This window comes from Dendrobates tinctorius, unplaced genomic scaffold, assembly GCF_039654945.1.
Source record: "Dendrobates tinctorius isolate UK_male_01 unplaced genomic scaffold, ASM3965494v1 ptg000143l, whole genome shotgun sequence".
In the NCBI taxonomy this organism is placed as follows: Eukaryota; Metazoa; Chordata; class Amphibia; order Anura; family Dendrobatidae; genus Dendrobates; species Dendrobates tinctorius.
Window position 1 is genome coordinate 41,851,025 of NW_027361810.1, and position 18,304 is coordinate 41,869,328.

The 18,304-nt window shown below is 46.3% G+C and overlaps 2 protein-coding genes across 3 annotated transcripts in view; one reads left to right on the forward strand and one right to left on the reverse strand.

Annotated features, from left to right (window-relative positions):
• The window catches only part of SSB (small RNA binding exonuclease protection factor La), a 30,814-nt gene extending 25,360 nt beyond the window's left edge, over positions 1–5,454 (forward strand). Inside the window, exons 8-12 of the mRNA XM_073545832.1 lie at positions 1,679–1,721; positions 2,912–3,052; positions 3,276–3,462; positions 4,678–4,791; positions 5,008–5,454. Coding sequence (XP_073401933.1) covers positions 1,679–1,721; positions 2,912–3,052; positions 3,276–3,462; positions 4,678–4,791; positions 5,008–5,123 — 601 coding nt within the window. The 3' untranslated portion in view covers positions 5,124–5,454. The remainder of the gene's footprint in view (positions 1–1,678; positions 1,722–2,911; positions 3,053–3,275; positions 3,463–4,677; positions 4,792–5,007) is intronic.
• The window catches only part of METTL5 (methyltransferase 5, N6-adenosine), a 33,726-nt gene continuing 20,196 nt past the window's right edge, over positions 4,775–18,304 (reverse strand). The window contains exon 7 of one of the 2 annotated variants that reach the window (XM_073545834.1): positions 4,775–5,273. In XM_073545834.1, coding sequence (XP_073401935.1) covers positions 5,232–5,273 — 42 coding nt within the window. In that variant the 3' untranslated portion in view covers positions 4,775–5,231. Of the gene's footprint in view, positions 5,274–6,772; positions 7,991–18,304 lie in introns of those variants that run through there. The other variant, XM_073545833.1, reaches the window with a different exon arrangement.

The following is an 18,304-nucleotide window of genomic DNA, read 5'->3' on the forward strand; positions in this document are numbered from 1 at the left end:
GCGTTAAAAGCGGTTTGCCAACTCCTAGAAAACTAAGCCTTCGAAGCCTTATGGAGCCAGACGATGACGCAGGCTCAACACCTCCTGCATTCGGTCCTATTTTGCTTTTGCCACTACCATCAGATCCAACACCATCATTACCAGCTGCCAACCCCCGCCCAATTCCACGGCCTCTTCCACCAGCCTTCCTAATTTTTGGTAGAAATGTAGACAAAATCCAACAAACTATATAATGTAAAACAAGGTGTCTATAGGACAGGGGAGATTTAGATTTTCTGCACACACTAGTGGACACTGGACACTTTTGGATTGTGTGAGGCCCACTGAATATCAGAGCGCTATGTCACAGGCTCGATGGCACAGGTGTGAAAAAAGTGACTACAGGATAAGGGAGATTTTGAATTTCTGTGAGATTTTGAATTTATGCAGACACTTGTGGACACTGGACACTTTTGGATTGTGTGAGGCCCAATGAATATCAGAGCGCTATGTCACAGGCTCGATGCAGCAGGTGTGAAAAAAGTGACTACAGGATAAGGGAGATTTTGAATTTCTGCAGACACTGGACACTTTTGGATTGTGTGAGGCCCAATGAATATCAGAGCGCTATGTCACAGGCTCGATGGCACAGGTGTGAAAAAAGTGAATTGTAGAATTGGGCAGAATAGGAATCTCCCTAGAGTGTAGGTCTGTAAGAACGGAACAAGTCCTCCACAGTGACACACAGCTTCACTGTGGCTGTGATAACAGCCGTTACACGGTACTGTGTGAGGAGCGTACACCGCTGTATGGTGTGAATAAATGCACGCTCAGTACCTTAGCAGGACAAAAAAAAAAATTGGGATTGCTTTTAAAAAAGCAGTTTGCAGAGCAGTGGAGAAACAGCAATGCAGCTGTCAGGAAGCCTTAGAAGGCAGCGTAACAACCAACACCGCTGATCCACCACAATATAGCTTCCCTTGCACTGCACACACACTGACTGGTGTGTTGCACAGGCAAAATCGCTAGCAGCAGAAGCAGTTTTTTTTTTCTTCTTCCCTGCCTAACGCTCTCCCTACAGAATCAGCAACCTCTCCCTATGCTAAGATCGGCAGAAGTAAGATGGCGGTCGGCGTGCACGCCCTTTTATAACCCCTGTGACGCCCACCAAAGCAAGCCAATCACTTGCATGCCCTTCTGAAAGATGGTGGCGACCCCTGCCTATGTCATCACGTTGCCCAGTGTCCGTGGATCCTGATTGGCTGAAAAAGAGCGCTAAACAAACTTTTGAAACGCGACTTTGGCGCGTAAGTCGCCGACCTCGTGGCCGACCTCATCCTAGGGTCGGGTTTCGTTTCATGAAACCCGACTTTGCCAAAAGTCGGCGACTTTTGAAATTGTTCGACCCGTTTCGCTCAACTCATCATTACCGGTAGGTCTAATACCTAATTTTTTTTTTTTTTTTTTTCCTTATCTACAGCAGTAATGCAATTCACATTTCATATTTACATGCGATAAAATACTACTTCATATTGTAAACTGCAGGAGAAAGAAGCTTATCTACAGAGGAGTGAGAAAAATAAGTGTAGAATTGTGTGTGTGTGTGTGTGTGTGTGTGTGTGTGTGTATATATATATATATATAATAACCATTTATTTGTTGATAAAAGGATGCAAATAACATTATTTTTGTCTTCCAGAAAGAAAGCAGATGCTCAGAAGCAAGCAGAAGAAGCTGAAATGGTATGCACATCCTTTGATTTTTATTTTTAATATACAAGCAACTTTCCTAAATCGTGTACGTTAGTGGCACTTTGTGTGTGTGTGTGTGTGTGTATATATATATATATATACACTCACTGGCCACTTTATTAGGTACACCTTGCTAGTAACGGGTTGGACCCCCTTTTGCCTTCAGAACTGCCTCAATTCTTCGTGGCAGAGATTCAACAAGGTGCTGGAAGCATTCCTCAGAGATTTTGGACCATATTGACATGATGGCATCACACAGTTGGCGCAGATTTGTCGGCTGCACATCCCTGATGCGAATCTCCCGTTCCACCACATCCCAAAGATGCTCTATTGGATTGAGATCTGGTGACTGAGGAGGCCATTTGAGTACAGTGAACTCATTGTCATGTTCAAGAAACCAATCTGAGATGATTCGAGCTTTATGACATGGCGCATTATCCTGCTGAAAGTAGCCATCAGATGCCTGTTCTTAGCTGAGAGGAGTGGTACCCAGTGTGGTCTTCTGCTGCTGTAGCCCATCTGCCTCAAAGTTCGACGCACTGTGCGTTCAGAGATGCTCTTCTGCCTACCTTGGTTGTAACGGGTGGCAATTTGAGTCACTGTTGCCTTTCTATCAGCTCGAACCAGTATGCCCATTCTCCTCTGACCTCTGGCATCAACAAGGCATTTCCGGCCACAGAACTGCCGCTCACTGGATTTTTTTTCTTTTTCGGACCATTCTCTGTAAACCCTAGAGATGGTTGTGCGTGAAAATCCCAGTAGATCAGCAGTTTCTGAAATACTCAGACCAGCCCTTCTGGCACCAACAATCATGCCACGTTCAAAGGCACTCAAATCACCTTTCTTCCCCATACTGATGCTCGGTTTGAACTGCAGGAGATTGTCTTGACCATGTCTACATGCCTAAATGCACTGAGTTGCCGCCATGTGATTGGCTGATTAGAAATTAAGTCTTAACACACAGTTGGACAGGTGTACCTAATAAAGTGGCCAGTGAGTGTGTGTGTGTGTGTGTGTGTATATGTGTATATATATATATATATATATATATATATAAATATTCATTCCAATCTAAAGCGTTTTTCTTATGTGGATTTGGTGCAGAGTCTATGGCAAAAATCACGTGAACGTTCCCTTACCCTTTTTTTTTTTTTTTAATGCACGTTAACATTCTTTTACAGAAATCCTTAGACGAACAGATCGGCTGCCTCCTAAAGTTCTCAGGTGAACTGGACAACATGACTTCCAGAGAAGATGTTCATGCTTTATTCCAGACGCACGGGGAAGTAAAATGGATTGATTTTAGCAGAGGAGCCAAGGAGGTAAATGATCACGTCCGTATGAAGTAGATTGTTCACTTTACTGCACATCTGCTGCAGCAGCTAATAGCTAAGGTCTTGTACATTGGAGTGATAGAGGTGTGTGTATATGTATATATTTAAATAAGATGTTATACATGTGTGTATAGTTTTTTCAATGTATGTGTGTGTGTGTGTGTATATATATATATATATATATATATATTCCCCATTTGTCCCCCAAAAGGGAATCGTATTATTTAAAAGCAATGCAAAAGAGGTGTTGGAGAAGGCCAAAGCTGCAAATGATGGCAACCTACAGCTGAAAGAGAAGGATGTGAACTGGGAACATCTTGAGGGTGATGTGGAGAAGGCGGCATTAAAGAAAATCATGGAAAATCAACAAGAATCTTATAATAAATGGAAAGGAAAAGGTAAGTCCATGTCTACAAGGGATGCTTACTTGAGAGATATATTAGTTTTTTTTTTTTTTTTTTTTTTGCGGCCAGTTAGCATTGGTCCATGCTCCTGTTCTGCCCCTGGAATAGCTGATTTAGAAAGGGGAGAGCAGAGGTGCGGTCGGTCACACTATGGCTGTTTTGCTTGTAGGAACACTTCCATGCAATAAATAGTACTTAAATGGGCAGTTTTGGAACATTTCAGATAAATCTGTTTACTGGTAAATACAGAATTTCCCACTACTGACATCAGTTAGTGCTTATAAGATTTTATGAAGAGGAGGGAGGATCTACAAGTTCTCCTGAAACTGCAGTTACACTTTACAGGTACTGTCACACTTGGCGATGTACCAGCGATATGATGAGGTCAGGATCGCTGGTACATCGCTAAGTGGTCACTAGTGAGCTGCCACACAGGCAGATCTCACCAGCGACACCGCTGGGGATGGGGGTTGCTACTTACCTGTCACACTAGGCGATCCTGCGTCCTCCCGCCCGGCTTGTCGCTCGTCTCTCCACAGAAAGCACCGCAGGAAGCTGACGACGAGAAACGGTCCTGGACGTTCTCGCGCGATGAGCGATACCTACGACCCGCTGCCCAAGTATCAAAAAGTTTTTGGCAGCGGTGGATGCCGCGTTTACACAGGTCCTGCTGCCACCCACCAATGACAGACATTTGAAACTACAGCCAGTTGCTGTTCTTACAGCGCAAAATTAGGGTTTTCTATGAATCACAGGTTTTATACCAGTTCTTACATGGTGGATGGTGTCACCTCCAATAGCACCTAATTTACTATTGGTCATACAATATAATGTCCAGAAAATTATAGAGATAGGAACAAAGAACGCAATGTGAAAGCACCCCAAGACTTCAGTGGGAAATACGAGACCTTGTCTCTGAGTCGCATGCTGGTCAGTTCTGTACAGGGCACCATATGACGGCATGCTGCGCGCCTGTGGCTGTTGTACAGGGATATGGTTCGTAATGCCGGGGTGCATGAGACCTTGATCAAATCTGACTGGCCGCATGTCCCATGCAAAATTGCTGGGTAGAAAGTGTTTAGGTGAGAGAATTAACAATGTATTGTACACACATCCAGGGTATACGGACTTTATTGCTGAAAATTCTGCCTAGTGTTCTTGTAGTATTTCTGCTTGTAGCATATCTGTCACTGTTTTATATATCTGCAGGTGGGAAGAAAGGTAAGGGAAGGGGTGGAAGAAACAATGATTCATCCAGAAAGAAGATACAGTTCCAGGGGAAAAAGAAGAAATTTGACAGCAGTGATGAAGAAGATATGGAAGGTACTTTAATTTTTCTGTAACACGTAGAGATTATATACATGATTAGTTCATGGCCACAGGTTCCTGGCTGTTCTTCTCCGTGGACCAGGCGTTCATTGGTATTTTACAACCATTCGCTATTGTGCACTGCTGAAATTACAAACCCAAGCAACATCCTCGTGAATTTTCTTTTCCCATGTTCTTTTCTTAATTCTAACTTCACTTGACACATTTCAGAGTCCGCCGAGGCTAAAAATGGGACAGAATCGCCAGAAAGTACAAAGAAGAGGCAGCTGGAGGACAAGACCACAGATGAACCAGAACCAAAGCAGCAGAAAACTGAAGACAAATAAGCTGCAGCGTTTTAGATTCTTCTGTCTGGATATTTTTTTTTTTTTTTTTTTTTTTAAGAAAACTAAAAATACATAAACTGTCTCTATTTTAAGTCTTCAGATAACGTGTCAGTGAAACGAGAATCTGATGAAGTCCACTTCGATGTCGACCTGCAAGAATTTTTTTTTTTTTTATTACAATGAATGGCACTTGTAAACAGGTTTTATATGTTTTGTTTTTTGTTTTTTTAAATCCAAATCAAGAATTTCTTCCAGGTTTTGTGTACTGAGGACACAGTTGTACTATAAACATCGATCTGTAACAATATCAATAAACTAAACTAATTGCTAAGTGGGTTGTAGTATTTTTTTCTCAACCTATTCACACCCATCTGTAGATATCTGTGCTTTAGATCAGATTTATTATGTCTACAATTCAGGAGCCGGTATATGGTTGCTTTATACAAAAATACTATGACTCCACCCATACAGGGGCGTACTTAGAAATTATGGGCCCAATAGAAGTTCTCAACTTAATATTCAGCAGGGTCACAGGAGGACTCATCTCAAACTTAATGTTCCTCTTATTGAAGCCCCTAGATTGCCCTTTCATTGCCCCCATGAAATATGACGCCAACTATAGTATCCCCAAAACAAGATTTTTAGTTAGCCACTGTAAAATTTCTCAGCCTTCATTTGGGAAACCATGGGTGAATGCTGCTCGCAATAGGGCGAGCGGAATCGCAATCTGCCCACACCTATTAACTAGTTAAATCCTGCTGTCAAACGCTGACAGCGGTCTTTAACTAGAGCCTGCGGATGGAAATGAGCGTGTCGCTGACCCCCGTCACGTGATCGGGGGTCAGCGATGCGTTGCCATCACAACCAGAGGTCTAGAGCAGGGTTCCCCAACTCCAGTCCTCAAGGCCCACCAACAGGTCATGTTTTCAGGATTTCCTTAGTGTTGCTCAGGTGATAATTGCATCACCTGTACAATACAAGGGAAAACCTGAAAACATGACCTGTTGGTGGGCCTTGAGGACTGGAGTTGGGGAACCCTGTCCTATAGACCTCTATGGTTGTTGATGAGGCATTGCTTTAATCGCCACCCAGTGGTCGGCGATCATAGCAGTGCTGTAATTCTGCTACATATAGGCGATCTGCTCATCGCCTATATGTAGCAGAGCCGATCGAGTTGTGAATGCTTCTAGCCTCCCATGGAGGCTATTGAAGCATGCCAAAATTAAAGTTTTAAACTTCTATATTTTTTCTTTGCCCCATTCAAAATAAAATTAAAAAAACACATTGGTTGATCCTGAACCCAGCAATACCTAATCAAAGATTAACCCAATTGCTAAACGGCATAGCGGGAAATAAAAAAAAAAAAAAAAAAAATCGAAACACCAGAATTAAAATGCAATAAAAGGCGACCAAAAGATCATATCTGGACGTAAATGGTATCCGTAAAAACGTCAGCTTGGCGCGCAAAAAACAAGCCCACACCCAACCCCAGATCACGAAAAATGGAGACGCTACGGGTATTGGAAAATGGCGCAAAGTTGTTTTGTTTTTTTTTTTAGCAAAGTTTAGAATTTTTCACCACTCATAATAAAAAAAAAAAAAAAAAAAAAAAAAAAGCTAGACATGTTTGGTGTCTATGAACTGGTAATGACCTGGAGAATCATAATGGGAGGGCAGTTTTAGCATTCAGTGAACCTAGCAAAAAAAAAAGCCAAACCAAAAAAAAAGTGAGATTGCATTTTTTTTTTTGCAATTTCACTGCACTTGGAATCTTTTTTTCCCCGTTTTCAAGTGCATGACATGTTAAATCCAATGATGTCATTCAAAAGTGCAACTCGTCCTGCAAAAAATAAGCCCTCACATGACAATACTGACCGAAAAAATAAGCTATGGCTCCGGGAAGAAGGGGAGTGAAAAATGAAACCGCAAAACTGAAAAAGCTCCGGTCATTAAGGGGTTAAAGTTAACACCACTGTAAAATGTAGGTGTAACCCAATGAGGGCTCGAGAAACAGATTTTATAGTGAGTAACCAAAAATCTTGTTCTCTCACTTAATAGGGGGACACAGGAAACCTTGATGTCTTTAGGGGAAAGAAACGGCACAAACGCCATTCAGGTCTGAGAACTAGCCACTGCCTCTTGTAAGTTTCTCCTGCCGAGGTGTAGGTATGAACCTTGTAGAATTTAACGAATGCGTGAATGGAAGACCAGGTCACCGCTTTGGAAAGCTGTAGGGCAGATGCCTGATGGCGAACTGCCCAGGAGGCACCCACCGCTTGAGTAGAGTGCGCCTTACACTCATGGGGAGGTGCTCTGGTCTTAATCTGGTATGCTTCCAAGATTGTTCCTTAGCTCCAGCGTGCAACTGTAGCCTGGTACACTGGAAGGCCTCTACAAGTACCCTCAGGGACAACAGAAAGAGAATCTGTCCTCTGGAAGGGGATGATTCTAGATAGGTAAATGTGAATTGCCCTGACCAGGTCCAACCTGCTCAGTGAGCATGCCAGAGGGTTACCAGAGCTGAACAAAATAGGACAGACTACCTTGGGAAGAAAAGCAAGTAAAGGCCGCAAAACCAACTTATCCTGGTGCTGAATAAGGAAGGGTGGGTAACATGAATGCTGCCTGCTTTGAAACCCACCTGCTGGAAGTGATGGCCACGAAAGAAAAACACCTTCAAAAGACAGACTTCTGAGGGGGAAGTCCTGAGAGCCTCCAGAACCAGACTGATGTCCCAGGGATCTACTAGTGGTCACTATGGAGGAGCTGCATGACACACTTGCTGAAAAGTTCTGACCTGAGAATGTGTAACTGAATTCTTTTGGAAAAGAATCGATAATGTGTGTCGAGTCCTGCCTGAAGGAAGGCTAGAATAGAGGGAAAAGAGAAAAACCATAAACACTGTGTAATTAGTCTCACACCAATGGAAGAAAGCATTCAAACTGATAATAGATTCAAAACTATGCCTGATTCCGAGCCCGGATCATCGTCTGATTCCCGCGCCCTGAGAACCCAGACACTCTTAGAACCACAGTTTCAACAGCCACGCTGTCAAATCAAGTGAGAATTCTGGTGGAAGATGTGACCCTGAGAAAGCAGATCTGGTCTGTCCAAGAGCCTTCAAGGGGCATCTAAGTAAATTAACGATCTCTGCATACCAGGCCCTATTGGGCCAATCCAGTACTATTAGGATAATCCGCACACCTTCTACTTTGATTTTCTTCAACCACTTGGGTAGAGGCAGGAACCGTTAAGGAAGAGTGAACTGTGACCAGGGTGACACTGACCGTGGGACCTGGAGACAAACTGCAGGGCCTTTATGTTCATCCAGGACGCCATGAGATCCACATCCGGAGTGCCCCACTGTGGACAAATCTGATGGAAGACGTCCTGATGCAGAGACCATTCTCCAGTCGCGAGATCCTCGCGACTCAGTCAGCCGCTCAGTTACCTACACCATGAATGTGCTCTGCTGGTACCCTGTTCTCTGACCAGATAAGAATCTTGGGAGACTCCGGTCATGGCAAAAGGGCTCCCTGGTGGTTGACTGCGAATTCGCCACAGCAAATTCAAACTGGTAGTCCCCTGAGATGATTCTGCCAGTGGAGAAGGGACAGAAGAATGGCTCTAAAGAATGTTGATGGACAGCAAAGTCTCTTTCAACGACAAATGGCCATGGACCGCGGAAGAATGCTCAGCCGAGGAGTAGGGAGGAAGGACCGACCCCCGACGAATGAGGACAGCCACCAGTTTACGGATGCCCTGATTTGTAATGAGATTTGGACTGGACGATCCAGGGAAAAGGACAGACCTGTTCCACTGAGACAGAATGGTCTGCTGAAGCGGCCTGGTGCGGAATTGAACGAAGGGTATCGCCTCCTAAGCGGAAACCATCCTGCCCAGAACCGCCATGGCCGAGCGAAGAGTCAGAGACTGAGGGGCCTAAAGCGCTTTGCCTGAAAGTTGTCGAAAAGCATGCCCAAGAAAATCAGACACTGGGTAGGAATTTTGACCTGTTGACTATCCAGCTGAGACAGGCTTTCCTGGGCTAGAAAGAAGGGCATAGCCTTGAAGATCTCATCGAAGTAAGATATGACCAGTAGACCCCCAGATTCGTAGGATGGCCATCACCACTGCCATTATCTGAGTGCGGTTGTCGGTCCGAATGGCAGGGCGACAAACTGAAAGTGGTCCTGCTGCACCGCAAGACGGAGGATTCTCTGATGACACAGAAAAATCAGGACATGGAGATTGGTGGATATCCAAGATGCCTAACACAGGAAAGTCTAAGATTCCATCCTGAAATGAAGAAGACGGACCCTTTTGTTCAGTAACTTGAGATGCAGGAATGGTCAAACAGACCATCCTTCCTTGGCTCCACAAAGAGGTTTGAATAGAAACCAGTAAAACGTTCCTGAGGTGGGACAAGAACGATGACGCCTGTTCTGAGAAAGGATATGGCTGCGAAAAAACCCAAAGAGATGGGTCCTGTGGTGTAGTAACCAGAGTCCGCTAGGGGGCGCTGTGTGGATGTCCCAGGAGAAAGGATGAATGGCAGAATACTGAATGGCCGTTATGTATCTCAAAGTGGGTGGCTTTGAGATGGAGACTTGTGTTGATCAGCAGTGACATTGCTGAGGTGTTGCTTCAAGGTGTCAGGGAGAAGTGTTATGAATGGGTCACCGAGGAGGAAAAAACCTAAACATGCTAAGCCCAGAAAAACCAGAGAAGCTGGTAACTATGCAGATTGCAGATCCCTAATCCCACCACACAACTAGCAGCAGCCGTGGAGCGTGCCTACGATGAACCTAGACGCCTCATCACGGCCAGAGGACTAAATGAGCCTAAAGCAAGAAAAAGGAAAACTAACTGCCCCAGAGCAGACCCCAAAGGAATAGACAGCCCCCACACATGTATTGACGGTGAATCAAGATGAAAACACAAACAGGTAGGAAAATAGGCTGAGCAAATAATGGGACCCAAACTAACTAGAAAGGAGAGGAAAGGACAGACACTGTCTGCAATCTGCCCAAAACCCTACAAAATAATGTCCAACACTTCTGATAACAAAATTAACCCTGAAGTCACTAGTCTTCTCCCACTATATCAGCACTCTGAAATATTCTGAGACAGAGCAAAAAGAGGCCAATCTAATAAGGGACAAAAAGAAACTTGGGCAAATACAGATAAATAAGAGTGGAAATTCAGCACAGCCCAAGCCGGGGCTGGCTGACCACACAAAAAACTGAATAGAACAACAAAATCAAGTGTGAACATTAACAGAGAAACTTAGCTTGAGCTGACTGGAACAGAGCTGAGAACCAAGACGTGACAAGCAGAAGGAATCACCAGCACCACAGTAGGGCGTTGGCTGTCTTAAATCCAATCTGAGATTCCTGAGGTCCAATCGTCATCCTCATTATCAGGTATCAGATCTCTACTGATTAAATCAGCCTCACTATCTCCTGTTACCACCAGAGGGAGCCTGACTGGTAGACCAGAAAATGAACTCACAACAGAAAAGTCTCCAGGTAACTAGAGATGGGCGGACCTGGTTACCTACAAACCCACCCAGGGGGTGTGTTTAAAGAACACTGTTGTAAAGAGTGTGTAAATGCTTGAAGGACCTGTGATGAGGTCAGTCATGTGACCCGGTGGGTATGGCTATGAACCATATAATGTGGCCAGGGTAGGTCACATGTGGTGAATGCAGGGACCCAATTGGTCCATATGGAAGGTCTCGTGCAAAGAGATGTCTGTCTTCCTGACAGCACGTGTGGACGCTGTGTTTAATGGCTGCAAGTGCCTGAGAGTGCCCTGGAGGGAATGAATGTCTGCAGTATGGATAAGCAGCCATGAGAGAACCCTGACGGGGTGAGATATAACTGAGGCTGAAAAGCCTGCATATTGGACATTGCTGGCAGAGAGAAGCTCTGTCAGGGACGCTATGCCGTTAAGTGAACTTTATGTTGTTTGCTTTGGTTTATGCTGCTGAATAAACCGCATGGAGTTATGGTTTTGTGGAAAACCCGTGCCGGATCTGCTTTTTTGTGGCTGCAAGCGAGTATCCCCTACCCGAATAACAGCGCTACCTCACAGTCCCTTAAGAGGCAGAATTTGAAAAAACAATCTCTGGGCCACAAAAGGAATTCTATCTTGTATCCTGAAGATACAACCTCTCTGACCCAGGCATCCTCAACTGAAGTGAGCCAAGCGTCCCTGTAGAACCGGAGACAACCGCCTGTGAAGGGTTAAAACTAAAATCAGAGCTGAAGTTTCATTTTCTCCATTCTCTGGAGGTTTTGTTTCTCTATTTTTGTTGCTGTAAGATAAATTTTTGTAATTAGGATGAAAAAGTTCAGGCTGTCATGAAACCAGACTGTTCCCATCAGGTGCAAGATAAGGGAACAGGGGGTGTAGAATTCTGAAGAATATGCCATTATACTACTTTCTATGCTATTTGGATACGGACTGTGGTGTGACAGGTGATCGCGTGGTTAATGGGAGATATGTCACATGGAGGGATGCTCCCTGCGATGCAACCCGGAGTATTTTGCCTATAGTGTACATGAGCACTAAAGATGTCATTTAGTGCACTGGGTGCGGAATGTACTCCGTTTTGCCTGAAGATATGTGTATGTTCAGGACCTGTGGTGAAGTCCTGACCATGTGACCAGCTCATGTGATCCATACCTCACCTATGGGTGTGGTTACAGGGCTATGTAATTAAGGTGTTTGGCACATGTGAGAGAGACTGTGAGGAAGTCTGGCAGAGTGTGGACAGACTTCCATGTGTCCAGGTGCGACACTACAGAGAGTGGTCTGTGTTCCAAGGAAGGAGAAGCCTTCCTGTGTCTGCGGCTGCAGATAGAGCGCTGCTCTGGACATTGCCCTGACCTGTGTGCACAGGACCTGAGGGAACACAGCCCAGCTAAGGACTGTTTATGTGCTGTCTCTGGTTTATGGAGTAATAAACCCTGTGAAATTTTAAAGGAACGTGCCTCATGTTTGACTCCCGCCGCACCTAAGCGAGTCCGAATCCTTACAATTGGTGGAGACTGCGGGCAGCGATTCCCAGGAGCACAGACGGTATGGAAAATCGTGAGTAATACTGACCGAGGTCAGAGGAAATGACTGTATGGAGATTTGTGGGATGCCTATGAGGAGAAAAGGTACCCGAGAACCTGTATGGCTGACACCAGCAGGTAACGGACCGGAATCCGTGTTGCACTGACCAGAGTCAGTGAGAGACTGTGCTTGTGTTTTTTTTTCCCTTTTCCTCGCTTCTCTGCAAAAAAAAAAAAAAAAAACCCTGAAAGTGCTTGCTGTGGCTCAGTACGCTCACGAAGGTCTCGCAGCGCGGGGACCTGATGTTTTTCTTTTTGGGATCTCCTATTTGAGCATTGGTAGCAGACGCTGTCTGTCTACACCATCCTGCTGCAGCTTTATTGCATATGACTAAGCGGATACAGTAGTTGTGGCTTTACACAACTATTAAGGGTGAGTACCCTGTATTATGTCCTTATACCCATTATACCTGCACTGGTAAGGCCCTATGGGTGCACTTTTGTGGTTTTTTTTTTTCCTTTGAGGGCGACAAGTGGCTTCCGGTGGATCGGCGGGTCCACGAAGACGACGCAGCAGGAGCTGCAGAGACACCAGCAGCTGCTTGTGAGCGACGGCAGGAGCTGAGGCAGTGCCAGAAAGAAGTGGTGTCGTGCTTAAAGGGCCAGTACCAGCCTGAAGGAGAAAAAAAAAAAACTGTACTGTGTGAACTGTGGCCCAAATCGGGGAGGTAGCCCGTAAAGGGGTGGAGTCCCAAAAGGGGGCGGTGGCCCAAATTGGGGTGGTAACCCAAAATGGGGTGGAGTCCCGGGAGGGGGCGGCAACCCAAAGCGGGGTGGTGGTCCAGAAAGGGGCCAAGTTTGAAGTGACAGCACTGGGTGACTCAGTAGGTACGTCTGGAGTACCGCAGTGTATGTGCAGGTCTTTTTCAGAATGTGGAATATCCTTTCCAGGTAGTAATGACGGGCCACAGATGTGTACAGTGATGCTGCACCGGGAAGGAGCCTTTGGTCGGCTGGAATCAGAGAATCAGGTGACTCTGACAGGAACTCCTCTCACTTTCTCTCTGTCCGAGAAAAACGTCAGGGTTCGCTGTAAACACGGGGTCACGGTGAACTATGCAGTAGACAGAGTAGTGTTTGAGGGGACCAAAGGTGGTGAGTGCCAAGGGGGAGGGATACCATGGGACTTAGTCTATGCCTGGGAGAGGGGCCGGGACTTTGTTTTGTTTGATGACGTTTGGTCGGACGATGGAGATGCTTCGACTGTGGGGCCAGCGGACACTAAGATAGTGACGGCTCCTGATGTAGACAGGTCAGAGGTAGAACTGACCGGAAGGAGAAGGACATCTGCCCAACTTACGGACCTGACGTCTCGTGGGCTGGGAGATGAGACGACTGTGAGTAGCTTGGTCAGTGAACCAACACTACAGTGCCCCTTCTGGCTGGATGGAGAACGGGTGAAGGGATTGTTAGACCCTGGGAGTCCGGTATCTGTGCTAAGAACCACTCCTGGACGTTCTGTGTCGCCTGGGACGGTGACGAGAGTGAATGGCTTTGGTGGGGACGATAAAGAACTTTTGACAGCATACCTCTACATTGACACGACTGAGTGTTCCACGTACCATGTAGTGACAGTAGACCCTGACTTACAGTATACTATGGTAATAGGGCGGGACTTAGAAGCCCTGTGGGACTGGTGGACAAAAGGAGAAGTGTCTGTTGATATGTGTATGGGAGGTAATGGTGTGAAAAGTCCGCCTCCTAAAGTTGACAGGCCTAAGTTAAGCATGACCAGAGAGAACAGTGCGTCGGCCCCACTTACGGACATGATGTCACCTGACGGGTACCAGAGAGAGACTGATAGTGGTGTGGTAATTAAAAAGAGTGGACCTGACACCCGAACAGAGAGCAACATGAACTTTTCCCATGCGGTGGGGTGTGACACAGGTACCAGGCGTGACTGTAATATGTTATTGCCAGTAGCAACCACTAGGGCTGAAGACAGTGTTTGTCAGACAGAAGCACGAATCCAGTGTAATGACAGTTTGCACCAGGTAGAAGCGCACCTACGAGACTTGGAGCAAGGGCGCGAAGAGATGTGTCAGCAGCTGGCGAGGGAGTGTCTGAAGGTGGCGAGTCTGGAAGTCGCCAACTCCGCGCAGGTGGAGCGGTTGCACCACCTAGAGTCTGAGCTCTTGGCAGGCAAAGCACTGAGACAAGTGACTGAGCACAGAGTGGATGAGCTGGAGAAGGAAGTCTCTGAGCTCAGAGGTCACCTGTCAGCGTGTAAAACCATGAACAAGACCCTGTTGGAAGATATGGAGGTGCTCAGAGAGGCCCAAGAGAAGTATCAACAGGAGATTCTCAGGAGAGAGGATGAGCGTCGCTACCTGGCAGAGGAGCGAGATAAAGTTCTGCAAGAACTCAGTGGAGTAGGAAAAGGTCTTCTACGGGAGAAGTGGATGGGCGAAGACGTACAGCAGCCGTGCCCGCCTGATAGCAAGGCAGAACTGCCAAAGCCCATCTTGGAAAAGGGTCCTGAAGACTGTAAATCTCAGGAAGATGGTGAGCCAAGGGCTGCACAAGACAGTCATCCAATCGTGACAGATATCTTGAGGGAAGTGTCCGTAGGGAACCCAGAGCCATCTGTTCAGGGTGAGAGCAAGTCCACGACCTTCAAGGTTGTAATTGATGTACCAGAAGACATGCAGGAAGCCTGTGCTGAGGAAGGTGTGCATGAGGCCTTTAGGAAGGCTATAGAAGCATGTAGTGTGATCTGGGCACCAGAGACGAAGCAGCTGGTCATACTGTCATCTAAGGAAGTCACAAGGAAGCGGGTTACTATCCTGAGGGATATGCATCTACAATGCCTCCGCACAAGGCAGATGATCCTGTTGGGAAAAAAAGAAGCCGCTCGATGTCTAGAGTGTGCGAGGAAAGTTCAAAGTCAGCAGGGCATTGCAGAAGACATCATTCAAGTCCCCGGAGGTCTGGTGAGGAAAGTCATCGGAAGGTTTGGGAAAGTGATGCAGGACATGGTGAACAGGTCTGGCGTGATGAGAGTGAGGATTCCGGCTAATGACGAAACCCAGGACAAGGGTGAAGATAGGATGGTTCCATTCCTCGTTGTCGGGTCCATGGAGAGCCTTGGGAATATCCGGATGCTCCTGGAGTATCGCGTGTCATACCTGAAAGAAGTAGAGCAGCTAAGACTTGAGAGGAAGCAGATCAGTAGAGAGCTGGAGGAAATGGAAAGAAGATGGCCGCCTCCTTCAACTCGCGGTATAGAAAGGCAAAGAGGTTCACTTAAGACTGGAAGTCCTAAAGATGGAGATAAGAGAGTACATAGAGATAAATGGAAGGGCTGCTCTCGGGACCTTATAGACCTTAGGAGAAATGGCCAGCAGAGAGAGGACAGTAGGTGGCCTGATGGAAGAGGAAGTAGTGATGCCTCAGTTAGCTCAGAGCTGAGTGACCTAGGCAGGAGACCCTGTAGAAGACGTGGTGACAAAGAGTCAGTCCAGACAAGAGGTATGGGGGCAAGGGAGTCGCAACACCATACTGACCGCCAGGGATGCGGGTGGTCTGACGTGGGCCCATCTTTATCAAAGAACAAGACAGAGTCGGATAAGGGACGCCTACTGAAGAGTTCACTAGCAGGGCCTGACTTTGATAGACGATTTGACTGGCAGAGACGACCCAGAAGGATCTCTGGTCGAGTAATAGAAAGTGCCAAGCCCCACGGCTTTAGGCAGGAGGGGGATATGTGGTGTGACAGGTGATCGCGTGGTTAATGGGAGATATGTCACACGGAGGGATGCTCCCTGCGATGCAACCCGGAGTATTTTGCCTATAGTGTACATGAGCACTAAAGATGTCATTTAGTGCACTGGGTGCGGAATGTACTCCGTATTGTCTGAAGATGTGTATGTTCAGGACCTGTGGTGAAGTCCTGACCATGTGACCAGCTCATGTGATCCATACCTCACCTATGGGTGTGGTTACAGGGCTATGTAATTAAGGTGTTTGGCACATGTGAGAGAGACTGTGAGGAAGTCTGGCAGAGTGTGGACAGACTTCCATGTGTCCAGGTGCGACACTACAGAGAGTGGTCTGTGTTCCAAGGAAGGAGAAGCCTTCCTGTGTCTGCGGCTGCAGATAGAGCGCTGCTCTGGACATTGCCCTGACCTGTGTGCACAGGACCTGAGGGAACACAGCCCAGCTAAGGACTGTTTATGTGCCGTCTCTGGTTTATGGAGTAATAAACCCTGTGAAATTTTAAAGGAACGTGCCTCATGTTTGACTCCCGCCGCACCTAAGCGAGTCCGAATCCTTACAGGACATATATGCAGTTTCCGGTTTTCTTGCAATATTATTGGCTTATAAAGTAAAATGATGCTATCGGTAGTTGAGAACTTTGCATAATTAAGCAAAATATTATAAAAGAAGTGACTAAATTAAAGGGGGCTAGTGATCTGTCTCGATCCTCCAGTACAGAGACCCCCGTCTCCGTGTGGTCATTCCCAGTTGCTAGCAACGCCCTGTGGATTAGTTTGGAAATCACTGGATCAACCGTGAAGGGTTAATTTAGCCCTCCTAAATAGCTACCTTGACAGCTGGCTGCCCAACGTGGGGGCCCCCGGAGGACAACAAGACAAAGGACCCTCGGAGCGGACACAGGTGCTGGAAAATTGGGACTGATCATCCCCCACAACAAGCACGGTAAGTTGTCAGTTATACTGTTCAGACTGACCGCTGGTGTGGTTTTCCTGTGCTTGTTGCTGCAAAGATAATCTGAGGTTTGTCCTTGATGGTGGGGTGATTCATGGGTGGAATCATAGAGGTGCAGTCCCGTTGGGGGCCCAGTGCTCGAACCGTACCTCATAAGGGACGGACACCCCGATTGACCAGTGATTGTGGCTCTTTATAGTCAAAATGTCCTGAAATCCTGGTCACTGTTAGAGTCAGGCGTGGTGATGTGATCGAAGACTGGGTAGGATACGTAACTCAGGTATATATAGATATATATATAACCAGAGGTGTCCGGAGGGATAGTCTGAGACGCCCTCCTCCTTTCACTGAGTACCGCGTTGAATTTTGGGTATCCCAGAGGGGGATTATTGACCCAGTGGAACAGAGACTGAAACGGCCGCCAGTACTGTGCACAACTGAAGTAAGGATATTTAGCTCTAAATGAGAGAATTCGTGGAAGGAAAAGAAGAATTTTGTGGCTTGGCATATGAATTGTGTGACGAAGGTGTTAGGAAGAACAGAGAAAGTGAATTCTGATTGTTTCTGTTACTGCTATGTTGAAGGAAAACTAGTCTTATTATGGCAAGGGCTGGATGTTTTGTGGTTCAAGAAAGTGACTGTGGTGGGAGAATTGAGGAAGTGATTAAAGAAGAAACTGATATCGAAACTGATGTGTCAGGCAGACAAATAGAATGATTTGAAAGAAGAGGTCTCCCTGCTAGATGACAATTGTACAAGGAGACTGGGAGAAGCAGCCCCCGCCCCCACCTTTCCTTTGTTAAACTCTGACGGTACCTATTATCAACCGCCGCCAGCCTCAGTTCCCGCTATGTCTAATATTGATAGTGGTTATGAGTGTACTCCCTTCACCCCATCCCAAATAGACACCCTTTGCAATCAATTACCAAATCCAGAGACTTCCCCCATGACTTTCTACAGGCAAATGGCAGCAAATCGAGAGATTTATTCCACTCCCCGAAGAGATCTATTACACATACTTCGAGTAAAAGCTGGGGAGGGGTATTTTCCAATTATTGAGGGTGGCATAATATATAATATGAATCTGGATGGGGAAACCTATAAGAGTGGTGTTCATTTCTGCAATGCTTTAAAGGTTTGGGCACAAGATAGATTAGCGGACCAAGCTACCTCTCTCACAGATGTCACACAGGCCAAGGGGGAGACTGCCGAGTTCTATGGGCGTCTTATGGTAGTATTTAGAGATCTGGGATTCTCACTGTATAATAAAGCCCATACACATCTTTTTGTGGCAGCTTTGATGTCCGGCCTCAGGCCGGAATTGCAAGAGGTGATAATGTCTGTTAGACCTAACGTTGAGAATTCCACACCGGATTATGCTTT